This window comes from Sciurus vulgaris, assembly GCF_902686455.1.
Source record: "Sciurus vulgaris genome assembly, chromosome: 18".
NCBI lineage: Eukaryota > Metazoa > Chordata > Mammalia > Rodentia > Sciuridae > Sciurus > Sciurus vulgaris.
Genome location: NC_136479.1, coordinates 35954671 through 35979874, shown reverse-complemented (window position 1 = coordinate 35979874; position 25204 = coordinate 35954671). Strand labels below are relative to the sequence as shown.

Sequence of the window (25204 nt, the reverse complement as noted above, 5' to 3'; positions counted from 1 at the left end):
ACCTTGACCAAGAACAAACCCAGATGCTTCTGGGGTCTGCAACAAGGTGCAAACATGGCAACCGTGCCCGACGACAACAGGCAGGCCAGGAGCAGTCTCGCAGCAGGACGGACACTGGGCAAGAAACTACACCCGATGGCCCACTGGAGGCTGGCAGCAGGGACATCTCAGAGTGCACCCAGCTGGACCCAGGCAGGAGAGAGCCTCACCCCTGGGAGCTTCCCTGGGGGCTTGGTGGGTTCTCAGAGCACACACTGGACAAAAGGAACCACTTTCCAACAGGTGGAGCCCCTGCACGCATTCAAAGCCTTCCTCCAACCCCTGCAGCTCTCCACTGTGTGGGTGGGGACCACAGCATGAGGCTGTCTCAGCTCTGCAAAGGTGCCTGCTCCACCATGTCAGTCTCTGCCACAAGAGAACCCTACAGGGAGCCGACAGGGCCCAGGAGGGGGAAGGGACTTGAACATGCCTTCTGGCTTCTCGTCTGCTGCTGTTTCTGTCGAGCTCATTTCTCCACACACTGCTGCTACCCGGTCACAAGGAGGCCCATCTGGCTGCCAGGTTTCCGTCACTATCAGTGACGACTGTCAATGAGGCCTCAGAGCTGGGGCACAGCTCACAGGTGGAGTGCACCAAGCACAAGGCCTAGGTTCAGTTCCAGCACCACAAAAGACAAACAGGACCCTAGATATTGGTACCATAGAGAGATACAAACTTGGAAGTCAAGATTAAAGGCTGGGCCAGGCGTAGTGGCACACCTGCAATCCCTGAGCCTTGGGAGGCTGAGGCAGGAGGATCGAAAGTTCAAAGCCAGCCTCAGCAACATAGTGAGATCCTGTCTCAAAATAAAAAACATAAAGGGGTTGGGAAGTGACTCAGTGGTTAAACATCCTTAGGTTCAGTCCCCAGAACCAAAAAGAGTGGGGAGTAGCCAGGGTACTCTACCACTGAGCCACATCCCCAGCCCTTTTTATATTGAGACAGGGCCTTGCTAAGTTGCTGAGACTGGTCTGGAAGTGGGGATCCTCCTGCCTCAGCCTATGGAGCCACTATGTAAGATGTTTGTTGAACCATCTGAAAGCAGAATGAAAGGTCCCCAGGCGGGCTCTACAGCACTGGAGACTGAGAAAGACGTTAATGACAACCACTTCCCACCACCTGCAGGAGGACAACCCAAGATGTCACTACTGCGCCAAGATGTGAAAATGTGCTTTAGACAACTGGCATTCCTGCACCCCACCTGTAACCCATGGCGGTTTGTGCAATCTGTGCCTTCCTTAATAAGTAAACATCGTCCTTCCCAGTCCCGAAGGACAGTACCAACTATGCTGCAGTAATAACAGACTGTACTCTTTACATGACAAATTGTACTGCAAAGAATGAAGCTGCCATCACTGACTCTCAGCACAGACGTGGAGAATAAGAGGTGGTTCCAACAAAACTGTGATCAAATCAGGAAGAGCTATCCTCTAACTCATCAAAACACCTGTGCCCTAGGAATGAACCAAGGCAAGAAGCAAGTAACAAAGTGACCACGATCGTGCTCAGATCCAACACAGCTTAAACAGCAGAACGCAACTCAGCCACGTGGAACAAGTGAGAGAGGTGCAGAAGCATCAGGAGAAAGGAGTAGATACTTACGTCTTGATTCTCCCTAGCACCAAAAGTAAGACTGAACCTTAAGCCCACGCGAAAGGCAGTCATGGGAGCGGAAATGTCGGCATCAGGGCTCTAGGAAAGGACGGAGTGTGCCAAAGAGAAAGGACGAGCCTGATTCATGGGGGTAGGAGGCCTTCCCAAGCGCTATTGGTCCTCCACGTGCAAAACCAAGAACTCACACTCACTTCACGGCCACCGAAATTCACAATGTATCCTAAGTCTTACGTGAAAACTAAAATGATAAAACTTCACGAAGAAACCAAGCTTAAGTATTTGTGGCCTTAGGTTGGGCAAACATTTTCTGCACACAGCGAAAGCATAAGCAATGAAAGAAAAACTTGAAAAACAGAATTTCATCAAAATGAAACGTGTGAGCCAGGCATGATGGCAAAAAAATGTAATCCCAGTTGACTTGGAGTCTGAAGCAGGAGGACCACAAATTTGATGTCAGCCCCAGCAACTCAACAAGAACCCATCTAAAATTAAAAGTGCTCACCGAACAAGCACGAAGCCCTGGGTTCCATCCCCAGCACCATCAAAAAAAAAAAAAAAAGAACTACAAAAATACTTGCAGAAGTTACTTCTGGCCAAGTGTGGTGGTGCATACCTGTAACCTCAGGGCTCGGCAGGGCTGAGGCAAGAAGGATAGCAAGTTCAAGGATAACCTCAGCAGTGCAAGGGCCAAAAATACTTAGCAAGGCCCTGTCTCAAAATAAAAAATAAAAAAACAGGAAGGGCTGGGGATGTGGCTCAATGGTGAAACACCCCTGGGTTCACTCCTCAATACCAAGAAAAAAAAAAAAAGCAGGTAAATTTTCGATATATAAATTATACCTCAATAACCTTATTTTAAAAACCTCACTAAAATAATGGTGAAAGCAAGGAATCTTAAATTAAGCAAGTAAATAAATAACCAAAAGTTTACAGCTGAAAATGGTTCTTTGGCAAGTACACATTGCTTGAGAACAAAGGAAAGAAAGTAAGAAGGGAATTATTGTCATTTTTATAAAAAGCACTGTGCCTGTGTCACTAAAAAATAAAATCTTTATCAACAAGCAAACGTGTAATGAATGTTGAACGTCTGGCTACCACTATTACCAAGTTCTTTCAGATCTTAGTATAGCATGATGACATTAACAAACATGGTCACGGGAAATACGTTTACAGGAAATGCTCATTTCACATCAAAATACAGTAATTTATGATTCAAAATATAACCTTGTAAATTAAAGGACATTCTTCTTTAACTCTGTAGTTGATTCTAAAAGCACTAGTACATACCAGAATCTTCTGTGGGCTCAGTTTTCACTTTGATGGGGCCACAACTGAAAGAAGGAAGAGACAGGGATCAAGCTGTGCAGTGGTGAGAGACACAGTACCCAAGTGGGTTCCCGGGGCTGACCATCACCAGTTCCCCAAGGACAGACACACCCTGAGTCACAACCTCCAGGCATTTTCACAAGCTCCCCAGGTGATCTGACTGCATATGAAACTTTGAGCTGCTTCAGTATTCTAATAACAGCACAAAGTGTAGCAATTTAATAGCACTGATGAAGGCATGTTTTACCTTCCACCTGGAGACAGTATGGGCCTTTCAGCATCTGTTACCATCACACGACCACCTATGAACAAGAAAGAAATTAAATTTAGGTCTTCCCAACACTGTAAACATGACTAATACTTCCAAAGACTTTTCGTACTGCATAATCTGGGGGCGGGGGCTGGATTAGAAGTAGTATATTAGCAACATAACAGCATTTTAGTTCTTCCATAAAGAATATGCAGAGCAAGGATCGTCTGACAGCCTTTCAACTGCAAAGCCACCAGCACCTTTCTTTTTACGAAAATGCTTTTATTTTTGTCAGTGAAATTCATATTAAAATATACCACTTAAAATAAAACAATTCAAAAGCAAAAAAAAAATAAATAAAATAAAAATAAAAATAAAATAAAATATACCACTTATTGAAGAAGCCAGAAAAAGACTGCTGGTGTATAAATGATGATATACATTGTTATTAAGAGTGGATCTAAGCTGGACATGGTGGTGCATGCCTATAATCCCAATAGCTAGGGAGGCTGAGGCAGGAGTACCATAAATTTGAGGCAAGCCTCCACAACCTAGTGAAGTCCTAAGTAAATCAGTGAGACCCTGTCTCTAAATAAAAAATGAAAAAGGGCTGGTAATATGGTTCAGTGGTTAAGCATCCCTGGGTTCAATCCCTGGTGTAAAAAGACAGAATGGCAGTTATCGAGAATACAAACAATAAATGCTGGCAAGGATGTGGGGGAAAAGGCACACTAATACATTGCTGGTGGGATGCAAATCAGTGCAACCAATCTGGAAAGCAGTATGGAGATTCCTCAGAAAACTTGGAATAGAAGCACCATTTGACCCAGCTATCCCACTACTGGTTTATACCCAAAGGACTTAAAATCAGCACACTGGGTTGGGGACATAGCTTAGTTGATAGAGTGCTTGCCTTGAATGCAAAAGATCCCGGATTCAATCCCCAGCACCACATCAAAAAACAAAAACAAAAACAAAAACAAAAAATCAGCATATTATCACTGATGCAGTCACATCAATGTTTATAGCAGCTCAATTCACAATAGCTAAACAATGGAACCAACTTAGGTGCCCTTCAACAAATGATCAGATTAAAAAAAAAAAAAAAATATATATATATACACATACACACACACACATATATGCATGATGGAATATTTCTCAGCCTTAAAGAAGAATGAAATTATAGCATTTGCCGGTAAATAGATGGAGCTGGAGAATATGCTAAGCGGAATAAGCCAATCCCCAAAAACCCAAGGCTAAATGTTTTCTCTGATATGTGTGTGTGGATGCTAATTCACAGTAAGAGGAGAGGGGGGCTACAGAAGAACAGAGCTGCTTTGGATTAGGCAGAGGGGAGTGAAGGGAAGGCAGGAGTATGGGGCAGGAGAGATAGTAGAATGAATCAGACATTATTACCCTATGTACATATATAATTATACAACTAGAGGAATTCTACATCATGTACGACCAGAATGAAAATTATACTCCATTCATATGTGATGTATCAAAGTGCATTCTACTGTCATGTATAACTAATTAGAACAAATTTTAAAAATTTTAAAAAATTAAAAAAAAAAAAAAAACCTGGCTGAGGACATGGCTTAATGGTATAGTACTTGCCTACCATTGCCAAGGCCCCAGGTTCAATTGCCAGTACTGCAAAACCAAAAAATTTTAAATCTGAATTTTTAACTGAAATATGACAAATAAATCTTCTTTCTCTTAAGATCAAGAGGGCATACAGAAAAAGAGAGGTCAGTTAATTACCAACCTAATGGTCCCACTGACACGAAGAACAAGATATCCACTATCACACTACTGTTTGATACTGATTCCAGCCAGGGCAATAAGCAAGAAATAAAGGCGCTCAGACTGCAAAGAAGACATGAACTGTCTTGATGCTCATACAACACAGTTCTCTACAGAAAGCCCAGAAATAGAGAGTCAGGGTCAGCTGACTTCCAACCAAGTTGCCAAGGCAACACAGGGAGAAAGGACAGTCTTTTCACTGACTTGTTCTGGAATAACTGGATATACACACACAAAAAAGACTGATTAACACCACCCCCTCATATAACACACACACACATTAAACCAAGAGGCTGCAGACGTGGGCTGGGGAGTAGCTCAATACGTGTACAAGGCCCTGATTTCAATGCCCAAAAAAAGGGAAAAAAATAGACTGATCTAAAGGTGAGACCAAACACCTTACAGGCACATGCCTATAATGTCAGTGGCTCGGGAGGCTGAGGCAGGAGGCTCTTGAGTTCAAAATCAGCCTCAGCAAATTAGCAAGGCCATAAGAAACTCAGCAAGAACCTGTCTCAAAATAAAATATAAAAAGGCTGAGGGTGTAGCACATTAGAAGAGAGTGTCTGGGTTCAACCACCACCACCACCATCATATCAAATGCAAATCAAAGCCAAGATGAGATACTACTTCACACCCATTAAAATGGCTAAAATAAAGACAAGCCAGTAGGGATACAGAGAAACTGGAACGGGTGTTGGTAGAAACAGAAAATAGTAGAGCCACATCAGTAAAAAATGTCTCATTTTCTTAGGGTAAACCCAGCAACTCCAGTCCTACAAATATGTACAAAAGAAACGAAGGTACATGTCCAGACTCAGACATGTTCAAGCACGGTCACAGCAGCATTACTGCTAACAGGGTAAACAACTGGCATGTTCTTCAAATGCAGAATGGATAAACAGGTGGTAAGTTGTTAAAAATCAAGGAACTATTGATATATTCAACAATCATTGCTGACTCTCAGTAAATCACTCAAAAAAAAAAAAAAAAAAAAAGGCTCATCTCAAACGGGTGGATGTTGATATTCTACTACTGTAATATTTACGCACACTAGGCCGCATTCTACCACCAAGCCTCATCCCCAGCCTTTGTATTTTTTATTTTGAGACAGGTTTGCACTAAGTTACCAGGCTAACCCTGAACTTGAGATCCTCCTGCCTGGGCCTCTTGAGTAGCTGGAATTACAGGTGTGAACACCACCTCATGTACACTCTTTTTGTTTGTCTGCTTTTCCTTTTCTGGTGGTGCTAGGGATCAAACCCAGGGTCCCACACATGGTAGCCAAGCATTCTCATCATTGAGCAACAGCCGCAGCCCTGTTTTAAAATTTTAAAGACTGCAAATTCACATCATGGAGTTTTCAATTACAGCTTAATAAAGATGGGAGCAATATTGTTCAGTCAGGCACAGTAGTACACACCTATAACCCCAGCTACCTGAGAGGCCGAGGTAGGGAGATCATAAGTTTAAGGCCAGCCTGGGCAATTTAGGAAGACATTGTCTCAAAGTAACAAATAAAAAGGGCTGGCTGTATACTCAGTGGTACAACGCACCAGGTTCAATCTCCAGGACTGTAAAATTAATAATTTTTTCACCGTTATAAAATTTTTTCTAAAAGACTGTTTAATAGAAAATAAAACACACGTGTAAGTGTGCATACATATAGGGCTCTTTCTTTTCATTCTTTTATGGTTAGAGGTTTCCAATGACACTGGTGATCCATTCTCCAAAAGTCTCAAGTAACTGGCCCCACAGCCCACGCCTATAATCCCAGAAACGCAAGAGGACTTTCTCTTCCAATGGAATCAATGTTCACACGCTGCTGAAGAAGTCCTGCTGAAATCCTTCTCCTTCTTTGAGGGTGCATCTATTGTTCTTCAGTGAAGCCCTTCCTGAGCCGGAGGGAGCCCTGCTTCTGCCGTGCTTCACAGCATGTCCTCTGACCTTCATCAGCCACCATCATCGGGCAGACAGCCGCCAGTGCCGTACACAGGAGTGTCTTCCCTGCTGTCCAGCAATACCTTGCCATTTCAGTGAACGTGAGGTAAATTAAAATCCCACTCAAATTCTGAGCAAGGGGGATAGATTCAGTGTATGATCTTATACCCTGCGAGCAAACCCTGGGTGCAGCAGAGGAGCTGGGCAGAGAACAGAACAGCAGCCTCCGCTTTCTCAGCTCGTGAATCTCTCATGGGCTTATCATAAGGCACCACTCCCAAACGTCCTAGATCACAGCCTCAAAGACTATGAAAAAGAAAGCATTATCGTGTGTTAAAATCTGGCAAAAAAGGCTTAGAAATCCAGTTGGCTGTCATGTAAACCAAGCAGTCACTTACCTAGGTGTTTCTTTGGCTCCAGGAAAGGTCTGCATTAAAACAAAACAAAAACTATGTATGAATACATAACATTCTTATAAAGCACAAATATAAACATCTGCAGTAAACAATTTAAAAAATATTAAAACAAGGTGAATATTCAACTTTATTGAATAAATAGCTGATGGGCCAGATGGGGGAAAGCACATCACCTTTTGATGATAAACGAAATCCCTGCTTTATTCTCCAGAATCCACTTCAGGGTTGCAAGGTCATAATTTTCAGGGTGTTTAAAGGCAACTCCCTCTGGAAGCCCCTGTACTACCACGGCCGACTGGTCTCGGAGCATCTTCTCATACGGTACGGGCACCACTGTGGACTTGCCTAAAGCTTTCCCTGCGGGAATACATGACCGAGAGTAAGGCAATCAACTGTCAGGAGCTTGTCACAGTCTGATGAACGGCACTCCTCGTGTGTTGCAGGACCTCAATTCAAAATTACTTTGAACTACTACAGGATCCTAGACCCATGTTAAAGTTCTAAACATGATACAAATCCAAAAAGGGTCCAAATGTAAAGTATATGATATATTTAACCCTAAAACTTACATAACAGGAGAACAAAAATGGCTGATTTCTCATCACATTCTGTCGTAAGATGTTCCACCCTGGTTTAACATATTCTGGTCAAACATAAGTCAGTCTCAGCACATAGAAACCTGACAAATCCCACTGTTACCATCAGATAACATGAAAAATTGAAGCTGATATTCTGACTGAAAACTTAACTGGGTAAATACAACTTTCACCCACAAGTTAAGTGTGTTCTGTCAGCCTGTCTGGTTTACCTGGCAATGAGCCCACAGATGCCAGAAAACACAATTTGTGGAGTACAGTTTTACCTGTATCCTCCCCTTTGACTATTTTCTTTGAAAGACTTTGCACAACACATGATTAACAAAGGGTAATTTTGCAAGAAATTGGGTAGATCACCACTCTGGTCAAAAAGGAACAACTCTAACAGCTACATTTGTTTCTGGTTTCCTTTAAAATGGAAACGGAGGTTCCAGTGGTGGCTCCAGAGGCACAGGCAAGAAGATTATGAGTTCAAAGCCAGCCTCAACAACTGAGTGAGGCCCTGAGTAACTTAGCAAGACTGTCTCAAAATATAAAGTAAAAAAGGCTGGGGATGCAGCTCAGTAGGTAAACGTCCCAAAGTTCATTCAATCCCCAGTACCAAAAAAGAAGAAAACTGAGGGCTGAGAGGTGGCCAGTGGTATAGCACTTGCCTAGCACACACAAGGCCCTGGATCCACTCCCAGCATCACACACACAGGAAAATGGAGATGGGAAGTAGGCTGTTCTACCTTCACCCCATATCTGGAAATTAATCTATTCAATCTGCCAGAATGCATCCTAAACCTGCTAAACCAACCACATAATCTGCCATTTAGAAAACTCCTACATGACGGATCGTCACAAAAATCAAAGTGCCTTCTTTTACCATAGCAAAAGCAGAAATAGTCCTCAACTGTTTTTCTAAGTGTTTCAATCTCTACAGCATCCACGCTCAGCCGGCCAGACTGGGTTGAAGATTTCATTTTATGCATCTCTGCAGCCTTTTCTTCTTCTTCAACACCTGTAAAATAATAAATGATGTAAAGGTCCATGACTCTCATCTCACTATCTGGCTGTTATTAAGAATATTTTTCCTATATTCTAACACTTATGATTTTATATGAAGAAGACAAGGATAAAGGGGAAACTTTTAAAAATCTAAAAGACTTGCATGAAATTTATATGAAATGGCAACCAACTGACATAAGTGTAAACTAAAAATATTACAAATTAGCTACCAGCGATTTTAAAAAGAAAAGATAATAATTTATCAGCTGAAAATTTAAATCATCACCAAAAAAATTCTAGATTTGCAAAGTCAAACAAAGGTACACTAGACCTAAGGCACGTGGATGGGTGGCGAGACTAGGGTGAGCACACAGCACCAGCCTCGGAGCAGGGCCGGGTACAGAGCAGAGGCAGGCTTGCAGAGCCCACACTCACCCTGGTTCAAGCCCTGCACACGAGAGTAAAACAGATGCAGAAGCACCTCATCAAGATGTTTACATTCCACTACATGTGGAAATAATGTGTTATATATTAAAATCACAAAAATGTGGTGCTGGAGCTGAATGGCAGAGCGCTTGACTGGCAAGTGTGAGGCACTGGGTTCAATCCTCAGCACCACCTAAAAATAAATAAAATAAAGGTATTGTGTCCACCTACTGCTAAAAATATTTTTAAAAAATCACTAAAATAGCCAGGCCTGGTGGCACATGCCTGTAATCCCAGCAGCTCAGAAGGCAGAGGCAGGAGGATCACAAGTTTAAAGCCAGCCTCAGCAATTCAGGGAGACTTTGTCTCTAAATAAAATATGAAATAGAACTGGGGATGTGGTTCAGTGGTCAAGTGCCCCTGAGTTCAAACCCTGGTACCACCCCCCACCCAAAAAAAAAAAATCACTAAAATCAATTTCAGTTCTTTTTCTATATTTTAATGTCACAATTAGAAAACTAAAATTATGTGAGTGACATATATTTATTGGACATCACTTCTCTAAATGCAAGGAGAGGGACTCAACTCTCTTGAAGACGTTCTGAAACTGACTCAGAGTCCTCCCAGTTACGTCTCAGGAGACCTCTGCCACTCCTTATCTGCAAAACCCATTTCTGAGAACAGACACAGCCACGCCGCTCCGCTCGTCCCAGCTCTCCAGGCGTAGAGGTGTGCCCCAACTGCTGCTCATTTCCAACACAGTGTTTAATAGATGACACCAGACAGTCAACACTTCGCGTGACACAGGCTTGGTGGGAGGTGATTCTGCCCGGCTGGGCAGCCTGGGCATACCAAGTGCCCTAGCCTAGAAAGACTGAGGTAGGTCAGACAAACCCGGTGCAGGGCGTCAAGTGTATCAGATGCAGTTTGGACTTACAGTACGTCCAATTCACCATGGAATTACTGGGACACAACTCCATCCTAGACTGAAGAAGACCACCTGTATTAGGAACTCAAGAGTAGCATCCAAAGACCATTCTCCATGCCAGCAAATACTGGGAAATGGGGGTGAGGGGTGTAGTGGGGCATGCCTGCAATCCCAGGCAGGAAGATCAAGTTCAAGGCCAGCCTCGAAAAACTAGCATGGCCCTAAGCAACTTAATGAGACTATCTCAAAATTTAAAAATCGCAAGGGCTGGGGATGTGCTCAGTGGTAGGACACCAAAGGGCTGCAGATAATCCCCGTAATGCTTCCTTCCAACCCCTGGAGCACCATCTGATTGACCAAGAACTCCAGAGAGAATATGAGCACAGCTGCCAGGGGGTCAGAGTGCTCACGGGACAGATGGCAGCTGATGCACACATAATCAAAGCAGCATTATTAGTATAAACTTAAATACATAAACACAATCAAGGCCTTAAAGTTTCTCTAAATATAAAAAATACTGACAATTTTTTTAAATGAATCACTACTATGAATCTCAGAGAAACACACCAGGAATGAAAAGGCACAGAGCGCTGGGGAGAGGTGAGTGCTTCTCCCCTAGTGTGTGCAGGGCCCAAACCCAAGGCCTCGCTCCTGCCGAGTCTCATCCCCAGCCCTAGATGTGCCCTAGATGTGTGTGTGTGTGATATTGGGGATTGACCCCGGGAGTGAGGCTTCACGGCTCCACCACTGGGCTACATCCCTCAGACACAGCTTTTAAAAGAAGTAAAAATGCAATTGAGCACCTAAGTTAAGGAGTTAGGCCTGTTTTATTTACTCCTGGTCTGCCACCGGGTCGTGACCTGGATCTCAGAGGCCTGTGCCGTGGCTGTAAAGACTCCCTCCTCCGTCTCCCTCCACGCTTAGCAACACGCTGCTCAGAGCGGCCGGGGCGTGCAGCCTCAGGCTGAACACGAGAACACCCGGCTGTGCAGGTCTGCGAGGGTCAGCACCTAGTGTTCTCGCTCCAAGCCCCTACTGCCCCTGAAGGAAGAAGACAAGCTCCAGAAGGCCTGGGCGAGGTACGCCCATGGGGGAGCACGCTTCGCTCTGCACGGAACTCAGGCGTAGCTCCATAGAGACACTTGTTTCCCACACACCAAGCAGCGACCAAGGCAGGAAGAGCCAAAGGGATGCACATCCTGACAGGCCTGAACCTCCTGAGCTGAGCTGAAGGAACCGCCTGCTCAGAGGTGGCAGTGGCCCAGTAGAAGAGCCTTGCCTGGCACAGGCAAGGCCAGGTCTCAAGGGAGGGAAGGCAGGAGGACAGTGGGTGCACCTGAGCGGGACCTGAGCAACTCAGAGCCTCTGTGCTCTCCTACCATGCTCCACTAGACCAGAGCACCCCGCACCTGGGACGAGGCGCACGACAGCTGCCCTTCCCTTGAACTCTCAGGATCTGCCCAGCGTCTCGCCAGGTCAGCGACTCACTCTGAGCACCTGGAACCGTTTCCACAACACTATCAGGGAGTGATTTTTTTTTTTAGTACAAATCTCTCTACATAAGAAAGAAAATATGACGTCTTACTTATAAGTATGTTTAAAATTTACAAGATACTAAAGAAAAAAAGACATTGCTTACAGTATTTTACAAAATCTTTCTGGAAATCCTTTCTGGAGTTGACGAAAGCGCGGCCCCTCTCGGTGCCCACCACGAACACGTCTGTCTCGTACACCGCGATGCAGGCCACTTCCGCCTTGGACTTGGCCAGCTCTTTACACTGCAACACAAGCAGCCAACGCTGTGCATCAAGAGCTGTTGGAACACAGTTCTGCAGGCTCAACACAAAAAGCTCACACCTGAACTGTCCTCTGTCGCTGCTGCAGATGGATCCTGGGCCCCAATCACTGCCCTGCATCCCCAGGCTTCTTTTCTACTTTTCATTTAGAGATAGGGCCTTGCCAAGTTGCCCAGGTTGGCTTTGAACTTGCAATCCTCCTGCCTCAGCCTCCTGAATTGCTGAGATTACAGGTATGTACCACCGTAACCATCTTAAAACTTAAAACTCTTATTTTTTTGGTACGGGGGATTGAATTCAGGGGCACTCAACCACTAAGCCACACGCTTAGCCTTGTTTTGTATTTTATTTAGAGACAGGGTCTCACTGAGCTGCTTAGGGCCTTGCCATTGCTGAGGCCAGCTTTGAACTTGCAACCTTCCTGCCTCAGCCTCTCAAGCCGCTGGGATTACAGGCGTGCACCACCATACGTAATACATAATCAAGACTCAGGGGAAGTTCCTGTCTAAATATTGTATACAGAAGTATCTGCATTTTGTGTATCTATCTTTCTAAGTAGTTTTTGTAACTAGTTCTAAGCAGAAGAAAACACAGAATTTTTAAAGAAAAAAGCAGAAATATTCTGCTAGAACTGTTAGAGATAAGATTCTTTAATAAAGTCAGATTTGCATAGATTCTTGCTGGGGAATGCTCCCAATCACAGCTGAGCAGGAATGGGCAGAGCTGTGTGGGATGGAGTAACCCTGGAGGGGTCTGAGAGCGAGGGTCCCCACCAATGGCTAGGCTAAATCCCACCCATAACACCACTACGCAACTCCCCCTCCCAGAAGTATTCAGGAGTGCATACTCAACAGAAGCCACATAGAGTGGGTACGCTACCCACTGACTTCACATGCACCCTTTAGACACAGGGTCTGGTGGTGGCACGTGTAGTCATTGCTATTTGGGAGGCTAAAACAGGAGGATCACTTGAGGCCAGGTGATCGAGGCCCGTTTGGGCAAAACAGCAAGACCCACCTCAAAAAGCAAACAAAAAGCACATTTTATGGATGTACCATGATTCATTTAGTGCTAACATACTGAAATAGCAGGTAGATTCCATTTTCCTTCCTAAAAATAATACTGCAAAAATAATCTGGTAATAGTACATTCAAGTGCAACTTGAAAGACTTTCTCTCAAAGAGTCAGTGCCATGTACTCATACACTGCTGGTGGAGTTGCAAACTGGTGCAGCTGCTCTGGAAAACAGTACGGAGATTCCTCAGAAAACTTGGAATGGACCCACCATTTGACCCAGCTGTCCCACTCCTCAGTTTATACCCAAAGGACTTAAAATCAGCATACTACAGTGATGCAGCCACATCAACGTTCATAGCAGCTCAATTCACAATAGCTAGATGGTGGAACCAACCTAGATGCCCTTCAATTGGCGAATGGATAAAGAAACTGTGGTATATATACACAATAGAATATTACTCAGCCATAAAGAATAAAATTATGGCATTTGCTGGTAAATGGGTGAAGTTGGAAAATATGCTAAGTGAAATAGGCCAAGTCCAAAAAACGAAAGGCCAAATGTTTTCTCTGCATGACAATATATATCGAGGGAAGAAGAGAAGAATGAAGGAACTTTGGATGATGTAGAGGAAAATGGGGTGGGAGAGGGTGGGGCTCAGAAAGAGTAGAATGATACAGACAGTTTTACCCTATGTATATGTACAATTACATGAATGGTGTGAATCTACATGGTGCACAACCACAGAAATGAAAAGTCATACCCTATTTATGTACAATGAATCAAAATGCAGTCTGTAAAAATGAAAAAGACAAAAAAAAAAAAAAAAAGTCAGTGCCATGAAAGTGAGTAAGAACTAATACTGGAAGTAAACAGGATTCTCAACATCTACTGAAATTTGCTTTCTAAAAAGGTTCACCTCATTCTACCAAATGCTACTATGCAACTATGCTAAAAACTTTTAAAAGGTAGCCTCGTATCATAACCAATACTGTAAATTATCATATCCTTTGCCCATCTTTCTACAGTATTAGGTCTTTAAATTTGTCTTAAAGTAATTGCTTTTTAATCTAGAATTTACTTTGGAACATGATGAATTCCAAACACAAGCCTTCTTTCCCTCACAGCCCATTGTCTCAGTATCATTTATTGAAACCTAGCTTTCTTCTGCTTTTGATTTATACAATAATAACTCTCTAATTTTCGAAGTGGAAATTAGTTCTATATAATATTGCCTTAAAATCCTGAATAAATAATAATGATAATAAATAAATAAATTTATAGCTATTAAAACATCAGAAATATTCTGGAGACTAGGATGTAACTCAATGTATAGCTACCAAGTTGAGGCCCTAGGTTTGATCCCCAAGACTGAAAAAACAAAAACAAAAACAAAAACAAAAAAACAAGAGACAGAACTCCTGATATAGAGGTGAGCCAACAGCTTTCTCCAGCACAAAAGTCATGTTGCTTGCTGAGGCTGGGAGGGTGAGGGTACATCCCTACTGTGCTATCCACACCCAGACAACAACCCTGTCACCAAAACTAGTACTCACTCAACAGCAAAGCAAGATCCACGTACTCACTATCTAAGGGTTAGAACAAAGAAACACAGGGGCCAAGAGAAGGATGAAGTTGGCCTGGTCTCTTTAGCACTCAGACAAGTCAGTCGAGAACTTAGTTCAGCCAGGCGCAGTGGTGCACACCTGTAATCCTGGCTGCTTGGGAGGCTGAGGCAGGAGGAACACAAGTTAAAAGCTAGCTTCAGCAACTTAGCAAGACCCTAAGCAACTTAGTGAGGACTATGTCTCAAAGTAAAAATTAAAAAGGGATAGGGATGTGGCTCAGTGATATAGTGCCCCTGGGTTCAATCCCCACCACCCCCAAAAAAACAGAACTTAGTACAACAACTGGGTGTAAAGAACTAAGAGCTTTAGCTGTGGATAAAGCGAAGGGACTTGATAAATAGGTTAAAAGTCCAAAATAAACGTTACCAAAACAAAAAAAAAAATTAGGGGAGATGGTTATATGATCACAAAGCCAAAGTCAGTGATGTTCATAAAGTTACAGCATATAACCATGAACTGTTCTGAATTTTCTTTCTCTTTTTTTTTTTTTTTTGCGCAGTGCTGGGGATCGAACCCAGGGCCTTGTGCTTGCAAGGCAAGCACTCTACCAAGTGAGCTATCTCCCCAGCCCACTTAATTTTCTTTCTTTAAAGAGTTAACTTTGTTAATGTTTTTCCTTGTGGTGCTGGGGATCAACCCTAGGGTGTCACGGATGCTAGGCAAGCACTCTACCACTGAACTACACTCCAGCCCAATTTTTTATAATTCTTAAAAGAATAAAAAGAATGGGCTACGGATTTGGCTCAGTGGTAAAATGCTTGCCTGGCACACATAAGACTCTGGGTTAAATGCCAAATACCACCAAACACACAGAAACACACACACATCCCAAAACAATAAAGGAAGAAAACAACACCCTAATAAGAAGCAAAAGAGAATCTACCAGTCGGACTCAATGGCGCACGCTTGTAATCCCAGCAGCTCAGGAGGCTGAGGCAGGAGGATCACAAGTTCAAAGCCAGCCCCAGCAACTTAGCAACTCAGTGAGACCCTATCTCTAAATAAAATATTTTAAAAAGAGTGGGGATGTGGCTCAGTGGCTAGGCACACAAGTTTAATCCCCAATACCAAAAAAAAAAAAAAAAAAAAAAAAGAGAGAGACAAGAGAGAAAGAGAATCTACCAACACTACTATACTGAGCCCAAGGTTAAGTACAATCTGGTCAGCCACATAGTGTCTTAAGACAGGGAAAATGGACAACTTGCTCCAACTTGGAGCAATTCTAGTTCATCAGAAATACCTAAGTCTGCCAGGCACGGTGGTGCACACCTGTAATCCCAGCAACTCAGGAGGCTAAGGCAGGAGGATCTTGAGTTGAAAGCCAGCCTCAGCAACTTAGTGAGGCCCTAAGCAACTCAGGGAGTCCCTGTCTAAATGAAATAGAAAATAGAGCTGGGGATGTGGCTCAGTGGTCAAGTGCCCCTGAGTTCAATCCCCAGTACTCCCCCCAACCCCCCAAAAAACAGAAATACCTAAGTCTGATCCTTTTTAAAACAAATATTGTATCTCTAGCTATATGCCTATAAAACCATAATAAACGAATTGTACATGTACAACAACTGTTGTAGAAATATAAAAATACAGCAAGAATAGTACTTAAAATTTCATTATAGTTGTGTACGGTAGTTCTTTTTGTTTGCTTTTGTCTTTTGAAGTAAAGAGTTAACACATGAACTGGGAATGTGGCTCAGTGGTAGAATGCTTGCCTAGCATGAATGAGGCCCTGGGTTTAGTCCCCTGCACCACCACCACAAAAAAAAAATTACACAGCTTAATCAACAGTAGCAGAACAGAAACAATCGTACAAATGCATAAACAAGATAAGAGGGGCTAGGTTTGTGACTCAGTGGCAGAGCTAGCATGTGTGAGGCACTGGGTTCAATTCTCAGCATCACATAAAAATAAACAAAGGTTCATCAACGACTAATAAAATATTTTTTAAAAAAGATAAGATAAAGAAGAGATAGGAACCTTATATCCAAAATTTGAGTAACCTTCTTCATACAGATACAATAAAACACCAGCAGCATACTCAAATATATAAACTTATTTGGAGTAATTTCAAATACTATGAAATTCAAAGTTAACACAAAAACAAAACAATTATTCATGAATAACTGGCAACAAATGTAAATACTTAAATATTCAAGAACATTCTGAAGCACAGTAATAAAATGTAGTTTGAAAAGCTTAAATCTATAACAATTAAAACCCTATTCTTATTAAAAGTAAAAATCAAATTTAATGTTTTATAATAAACAAATCCACCTTATCCAACAGACCAATCTATCCAACTATGGCAGAACCACAGACCACCTCACCATGGACTCGAGGGCAGACATGAGGAAGGTCACCACCATCCTGCTCTCCGAAGACTCCTCATCTTCAACAGGCAGGGTGGACATCGCGACCTGGGCCATGATCCCTGTGCAAGAGAAGCAATGCGGACGTGAGTGACAGAAACCTGGGTCCCGGCCTATGTCGGCACTGTGAGGGCCACAGACTACCAAGCTGGCTTGCTTGCTTAGTCATCTGCTTCCCCAAAACCTTTATCCCAGGGACCCCGTCCATTAACAGTCCATCTACCATTACTTCTGTGAACTAACTTAGTCCAGCACCACACCCAAACTAAACCCAAAGGACACACAGGTGGCTGGGTGCAGCTCAGTGGTAGAGCACCTGCCAGCACCTGCAAGGCTCTGGGTCCAATCCCCGGGGCCCACCCAAAATTCTAGATGAAACAAAGGGCACCCAGAACTAGTCCAAATTCTCCCAGCAGGAGAAGGAAGAGGAGATGCACTTCATATGCCAGGGAGACTATGCCAATTCAGCACAGCGAGAGACACAAAGTTCTGTTTCTCCCCGGCACATGCTGACACAGAAAAGAGTGGGTGAAGTTACAAAGTCTGGGTGAACAGTTTCTTCTCACTAGGGAAGAAAGAATCTGCAAGGCCTCAAGTAACTCTAAGATTCTTCTATCATAAAGCATATTATTCTCATTAGGGAACATTTTCTGATACTCTGGTATCAACAAAGTATTGATGAATTTCAAACACTATAAAACAACGCATAAAAAGAAAATATTAACTGTTGCAAAGATGTACAGGAATTGGAATCTTCATGCATGGTGCTTGGAATGCAAAATGATGCACAGCTGCTGGGGAAAACAACTTAGCAGGTCCTAAAAACAGTAAACAGAATCATCACATATCCAGCAATTTCACTTCTGGATATACGTCCAAAGAAATGAGTGTAGGAGTTCCAGCAAATCCCTGTGTACCTAATTCACAGCAGCATAATTCATCAGAAGGTGAAACAACCCGAGGGTCCATCTGTAAGTGAGTGGACAATGTGCTGGGCAGGCACAAAGCACTGCTGGCCTTCCACACAGGGACTCCTGGCAACACTGTGCTAGTAAGTGAATGAAGTCAGACACCAGGACAGACCGCACGTGTGGTACCTGGAAGACTCCAAGTCCAAGAAGGGTGGCTGCAAGCAGGTGGGGAGAGGCAGCCAAGGGGAATGATCGGCAGGTGCAGAATTCCAATGTGGAATGATGCTAAGTTTTCGAGATAGGACAGTGGTGATAGTGGTGATAGTCGCCCAACAAAGTGGACACATTTGATGCCCCTGAACTGTGCGGTCACTAATAGTGAACTTACTGAAGGGTCACTAATAGTGAACTTACAGACTTCACAACACCTACGTGTAACCAAAGTACAATTAAAAACCAAGAAAACAAAACCCACATAAACACACTCAAAGGCAAAATCTGAAACAAAGTTTTAAAATCTGGTTTCCTATAAACTGTAAGCAAATAAGACAGTTGTTAAAAAAATACCCCTTTCAATTTAGTTGAATTAACCAATTTAGCAGAGCAAGTGATAAAATGAACTTAATATATAAGGATGATGGAAAAATTTTAGAAACATAAATGGGAATCTAAAAACATCTCTGCAAGTACACTGGCTCACTGAAAACACCTGAATACCCTAAACCAAAAAACCAGCATTCAGAGCACTTGCCGGGCTCCAAGCATGCATACTCCTTTGCCTGCACACATGCAAATGCCCCCTGCTGTTCAAGAGGATGAGTTGTTTTCCTGACTCTGCAATCTAGATTTAACAGCTGCTACCAAAAGAATTAACTGCCAAGCCAGACTTAGGCCTGAACAAGTCCTGAAGAACACATACTTAGGAAATACAGCTTTATAATAAAAATCAGGTGCGATGGTGCACACATGTAATCCCAGGGACTTGGAAGGCTGAGACAGGAAGATCTTGAGTTCAAGGCCAGCCCTGGCAACATAACAAGACTTGAGAAAAAATAAGAACTGTGGATGTGTCTTGGCAGTGGAGTCCTCCTGGGTTTAATCCCCAATACTGCAAATAAACAAGAAATAAAAATCAACTTACACTTATTCTCCCATATCTGTGAACTAACAGAAGTAATTTTGTTTTTCAAAACAAGATTCTGCTTTCTGGAAATGGGTGCACTGGATGACTGGAGGCAGAATCAGAAAATGCTTTACCAAACAGGCGAGTGGCTAGATTGCGGAGAGGCACCTTCCCTGAGAGCCGAGGCTGCGTTCTTCTCTTGGATAAACAAGTCTAAGGGGGCTGGGGAGGTAGCTCAGCTGGTAGAGTGCTTGCCTTGCAAGGCCCTGAGTTTGATCCCCAGTACCGCAAAAAAAGAAAACAAAAAAAAAACAAGTCTAAGGAAATCTGTATTAAAATATGGTTCAGTCAAAACAGACAACAAAGGCCTGTTGCTTTTCCATAAGACATTTGCTTAGAATATACTGCCATCATTGCTAAAAACATATTTATTCATGATCTCACTTCTTCAATCTCCCAGCAGGAGAAAAGGGCGATGTGTCCTCGTTTTACAAACACGATGATTCTCCGAGTCACACAGCCACCACCAGTCAGGACGTAAAATCAGGACGATCTTCCACCTACTGCTGTCCCCCTTCTCTCTTAAACTGCCACATAGCTGTCATGGTGTCACTGCAGTGCGACAGGAAGGGGACAAAGCCACACCAATAGCCAACAGGCAGTCCAGTTTCATCACTGGAGCCTTTCAGGCAAGATGGCAAAGCCACACTTAAGAGGGAAAGTGCCAACTCCAGTGGGCTGCTCCTGGCCCATGCCAAGAGGTGGACAAGGGTCAGGGGAGACCGTTCATGGAACGTTCCAACACTCCTCACCTGGCAACTATATTTCCCCTTCTCCCTTTCCAGAAAGAATCTGCCAGCAGACAGCATTCCCCAGAGGGCACAGCAGCAGGCACATGCTCTGGTCCTCCTAGAGCCAAAGCCAGAAGGGCCGGCATGCTGCTCAGCCCCTTGTGCAGACAGAAGCCAGGTCAGTCACTTACCAGGGAATTTCCTTCACCTCTGACCTTTATGAATGCACTCTCAACGTAAAATACAAGAGGTCCGCCTCAAGGTGGCTCGCACGTGTAAGATCACCAGTTTGAGGCCAGCCTGGGTAACTTAGCAACTCTATCTCAAAACAAAAAGGACTGCGTTGAGTGGTTTGAGAAGCTGAGGCAGGAGGATCACAAATTCAAAGCCAGCCTCAGCAAAAATGAGGTGCTAAGCAACTCAGTGAGACCGTCTCTAAATAAAATATAAAAAAGAGCTGGGGGTGTGGCCCAGTGGTGGAGTGCCCCAGAGTTCAATCCCCAGTACCACCCCCGCACCAAAAAAAAAAAAAGAAAAGGTCTGAGCTGGGAATGCAGCTCGCTGGTAGAAAACAAGAGGCTGGCCAGGCCAGGTGGCACACTCCTGTAGTCCCAGCAATTCAGGAGACTGAGGCAGGCTCTGCAAACTGGAGTCCAGGCTGGACAATTCAGTGAGGCCGTCTCAAAATAAAATAAATAAAAAGGGCTGAGGATGTAGCACAGTGGCAGAGCACTTGCCTAGCATGTGCGAGGCTCTGGGTTTGCCAAAAATAAGAGAAGAGCCAATGAAACAAAAATTTAAAGCAAGAAAAATGGGGCATTTATTTTGCATTCACAAGGAATGCATCTACCATGACTTAACTTCTGAACTCCATCAGTAGTGACTCCTTGGAACAAAAAGGAAAAATGAATGAAATTGTTTGTGTATTCTATAAAATCTTAAAAACAAAAAGATGAATCCTAGTCAGGCACAGTGGTCTCTAATTTGTGATCCCAGCTACTAGCGAGACTGAGGCAGGAGTACTGCAAGTTCCAGGCCAGCCTGGGCAAGTCTGTGTTTTCAATATAGAAAGGGGCCTGTAACCCCAGCAGCTGGGGAGACTGAGGCAGAAAGATCTCAAGTTCAAAGTCAGCCTCAGCAACTTAGCGGGGCCCTCAGCAACTTAGTGACAACCTGTCTCTAAATAAAAAATAAAGAGGTCTGAGGATGTGGCTCAGTGGTTAAGCACACCGGAGTTCAATTCCTGGTACCAAAAACGTAAATGAATAAATAAACAAATACAGAAAGGGAACAAAGGGCTGGGGGTGGCGATCAGTGGTAGCACTCTTGCCTAGCATGTGTGAGGCACTGGGTCTGATCCTCGGCAAAACATAAAAATAAATAATAAAGGTATTGTGTCCATGTACAACCTGAACTGAGACAATTCAGTCAGCACAGCGTCAGGCTTTCAGCTCCTGAGTGTCTAACGCAAGGTACTCGTCGCCTCACTGTGCAGCTTGCAAGAGTCTCACTCTGTAAGGCAGAAAATCAGTCCTCAAAACACAACCCGAAAGAGACGAGTGACCAGATTTGTCTGCTGACCGCCACTTCAGTTAGTCAGGTTTAAATTAAGATTCAGTAACAGTACCATTGCTCAGTAGCACCGGCCACGTGTAAGTGTTCAGAAGCCACATGTACCTACACATGGAACACTTTCACCAACACAGGACGCTCTATTAGACAGATTACTACTGAGATTTAACTTTATCTAATACATTTATAAAAATCCTCATGACCCCTAGAGCCATCTGGTGGCAGCTGTTGTGAAATGATCCATTAACAAGGGCCCACAGGCCAGCAGAGTCCAGCCCAGTTCCAGGTGACCTCTTCATGGTCAACCCCAGGATTCCTGGTCCAAGAGGACCCCTAAAGAAAACGACCAAATGGACAGACTCCTGAGAAAAGAACAAATGTTTTATGGCATGCTAAAGGGGAAAGTCCACATGCAACACCAGCAACACGGATTCTCTGTATCAATTAAAATCCCAAAGGCCAAAGCCACTCAGGGTACAGAGCTTGCCTCCGGGAGCAGTCTGCACCTTCTCCCCACCGCACACAGGGAGTGCCACTTCACAGCCCACAGCAGCCCAGCAGAACGGTATGCCCAAGGCCCCACATCTCAGGGAGGCCACCTGGGCCTTTTTATTGCCACATTCTTAAATTCTCTATACTGAAATAACATGAACATCTTCATAGTTCCTGAGATGCCAAAAATTTTGTATTGCCGGCAGAAATGATCGTTTTTGTTTTTAGAAATGATCGTTTAAACATATGAAGTATCAGTCCCATGAACATTCTGGAGACTATGACCCTAGTCACTAAAAATGCCTCATGACTACTACACACACGAATCTCTTCTTCACATTTGTATTTCTCCTTGGACATCTCAACTGCTACTTAGGTCCTAAGCCCCGTACCAAACTGGTGCTGATGACAACTAAATTATTTATACAAACTGTCAGTTAATTGTCAGTAATTTCCAATCCTTATTTCTTCTTTTAGTTCTGACAATTATTAGTAGATACAACTTATTAATTACTCAGTTTTGTGTATCTATATTTTAATGCAACACTTTTTCTTTAAACAATTTAATTTTCATTTCAGATTTTAAAACATATTTATGACATTCTTTGCTTGTTCTTTCTTGTACCTCAAATTTCATTCTGCCTGAAGCTTATTCTTTGGAATTCCTCCTGGTAAAAAACTCTATTTTTGTTTGCTAAAAATTCTTTTCCTGAATAGAAACCTGGTGAAGGATTATTTCCTTTTAGCCCATGGAGGTGACCGAGTCCATCATCTTTTGGCTTGGTTGTATCCTGGCGTCCATTGCAGCCACCAACAAGTCATTACAGTCTCTCTGGAAGACACTCCCCACACTCACTGTATTATTTTTAAAATACACTGTCTTTGGTTTTATATAGCTGCACTGTGTGTCAAGGGTGTGAATTTCTCTTCATTCATTATATGACCTTCTTCAGATATGAGAAACTCAAATATTCTCTCTCAGAGACTTGCTATTTTCTACTTCTTGACCTACTGAGACTCAGATTAAATGTTAGTTCTCACTTTGTCCTGTTAAGTCTCTTACCCTCTTCTGTCTTTTCGCATGTTTTCCTCTCTATACTGAACCATATTTCTTCTGATTTAATTTCCATTTCACTAATTCTTTCTTCATCTGTGTTACTCTGTTGTTAAAACAAACCATCAGGTTGTTAATTTTGCTTGTGATTTTCATTTCTAGGATTTCTATTTGTTGCCACATCATATATTATAGTTTGCTATTTCCTAAAGATTTTCAAACCTGTCCTATTTTTCCAAACATAAATAAGGGTAATTATAGTCTCTGGTAATTCCAAAATCTCAAGTCTCTACACATCTATTGCTGCTGCTTCAGGTGATTCCTGTACACACCTCAATATTTATTCCCATGTATGCCTGTATCTTTATTTCCATGTGGTCATTTTAAGCTAAAAAAAAAAAAAATGTATATATATATACACACACACACACACACACACGTGTGAGTGCATATGCATGCATGTACTGTGTGCACATACACATAGCCCTATATACATACACATACACGTGGGGAGGAGGTACCTGCCTGGTACACACATGAGGCCCTGGGTTTGGTCCCCAGCACAGGGGGGAAAAAAAAATGTCTAGAATGAAAGCAAGTCCTCCAAGTGTCTGGGAACACTACCAGCCTAGAATCACCAAAATCCAAGGACATGTTGTCCCACACCACAAACACTAAAGCAGGTTGACATGTTTATTTGGGGTCTTACCTTCTTGCAGAGAAGAGTCTTCTCCCTGACCCAAGAATTTTGTGCAGGCTCTAATCCTTGACTTCTGTGCCTCTCACCCCACAAAGCTTTCAAAATGAGTTGGTGTGGTAAAAATAATTCCCATTTCCGTTACCCGAGTTCCCACTTTCTCCTGCGGGTGTGGGTGTATGCACACAGCACTGGGGACTGAGGTAGAGTCCCATACATGCTAAGCACATGCTCACCACTGAGCCACAACTCCACTTTTTCTTTCATTTATTTTTATTCTTTTTTAAAATTATTTTTTGGTAGTGGGGATTGGACCCCGGGACACTCAACCAATAAGTCACGTTCCCAGTTCTTTTATTTTTATTTTGTGACACTGTCTCACAGTTGTTCTGGGCCTTGCTAAGCTGCTAAGGCTGGTTTTGCAATCCTCCTGCCTCGGTTTCTTCCCAAGTCGCTGGTATTATAGGCATACGCCATGGCGCCTGGCTCATTTTCCTCTTAGTATCAGTCTTCCCTTAAAAATTCCTGTCTTGGTGATTTCTTGGTATTTTCATGCAAGTTTTGTTTTATAATTTTAGAACATTCTTGGTTATTTCAGTAAGAATGACTGACCCCATCAATTGAGAACCTCCATATTCTTTATATCTTAGATTTCAGGATAATATATTCCCATTTCAAGCCAACTCAAGTGAAAAAGGGAAAATCTATGACTTCATGTAACTATATCTCAAGGCTGCCCAGACCCACCTAGTGCCATCCAAGAGCACAAAACACATCATCAGACCCTTCTCCATTGCTTCCCTATAGGACCGCACTTCTGCAGACAGAGTTCCTCCCCAAGACAGACACAACAGCTGCGTGCATCTTTAAGCTTACCGCACTCCTTCCTGTACTGTGATCCCAAGCAAGACTATTGCATCTTCCTGCTACTTTTTTCTACAACAGATCTGAACATGTGTCTCCAGTCTACCTAAAGCCCAATTATTACCACTCATAACAAGACTGCACAGGATACGCTGTGATTGACAGGCTACCTGGAGCCCTGTGGACTAGAGGGCAGAGCAGGGCACTGCCATCATGAGGAAAGTGATGAAAAACCAAGACGGGCACACAAAAAACATAGTAGTCCCCCCTTATCAACAGGGGAGGTGTCCCAGGACCCCAGCGCACGCCTGCAACTCCCCATGGTCCAAACCCGACACGTCCTCTTCTTTCGTCCTCTCGCATACTCATGGTAAAGCAGGACCCGGGCACGGTGGAGGTCAACGCTCAGTCCCCCGCCGTGGGCTACGGGACCCTGGCCGCTCTCGGCACATCACCCAGCACCGTACTCACCCCTCTCCTGCCTCTCGCATCACAACGCACGCCCGGCTTTGGACGCATCTTCATCCTTAACCCACTGCCTCCCCTCGCCCGCCGGACAC

General features: G+C 43.4%; 1 protein-coding gene across 12 annotated transcripts in view; it reads right to left on the bottom strand.

Annotated features, from left to right (window-relative positions):
• Nucleotides 1-25204, bottom strand: part of GTF2I (general transcription factor IIi) — a 94935-nt gene that overhangs the window by 53978 nt on the left and 15753 nt on the right. For 3 of the 12 annotated variants that reach the window (XM_079120719.1, XM_079120720.1, XM_079120718.1), the window contains exons 1-8: nucleotides 17866-17943; nucleotides 17099-17202; nucleotides 11978-12116; nucleotides 8863-8997; nucleotides 7572-7755; nucleotides 7381-7409; nucleotides 3227-3281; nucleotides 2941-2984 (exon numbers count right to left, since the gene is read on the bottom strand). In XM_079120719.1, the coding sequence (XP_078976845.1) occupies nucleotides 2941-2984; nucleotides 3227-3281; nucleotides 7381-7409; nucleotides 7572-7755; nucleotides 8863-8997; nucleotides 11978-12116; nucleotides 17099-17202; nucleotides 17866-17899 (724 nt within the window). In that variant the 5' untranslated portion in view covers nucleotides 17900-17943. Of the gene's footprint in view, nucleotides 1-2940; nucleotides 2985-3226; nucleotides 3282-7380; nucleotides 7410-7571; nucleotides 7756-8862; nucleotides 8998-11977; nucleotides 12117-17098; nucleotides 17203-17865; nucleotides 17959-19017; nucleotides 19160-19308; nucleotides 19373-19476; nucleotides 20092-23092; nucleotides 23427-25204 lie in introns of those variants that run through there. The other 9 variants (XM_079120715.1, XM_079120717.1, XM_079120724.1 and 6 more) reach the window with 8 other exon arrangements.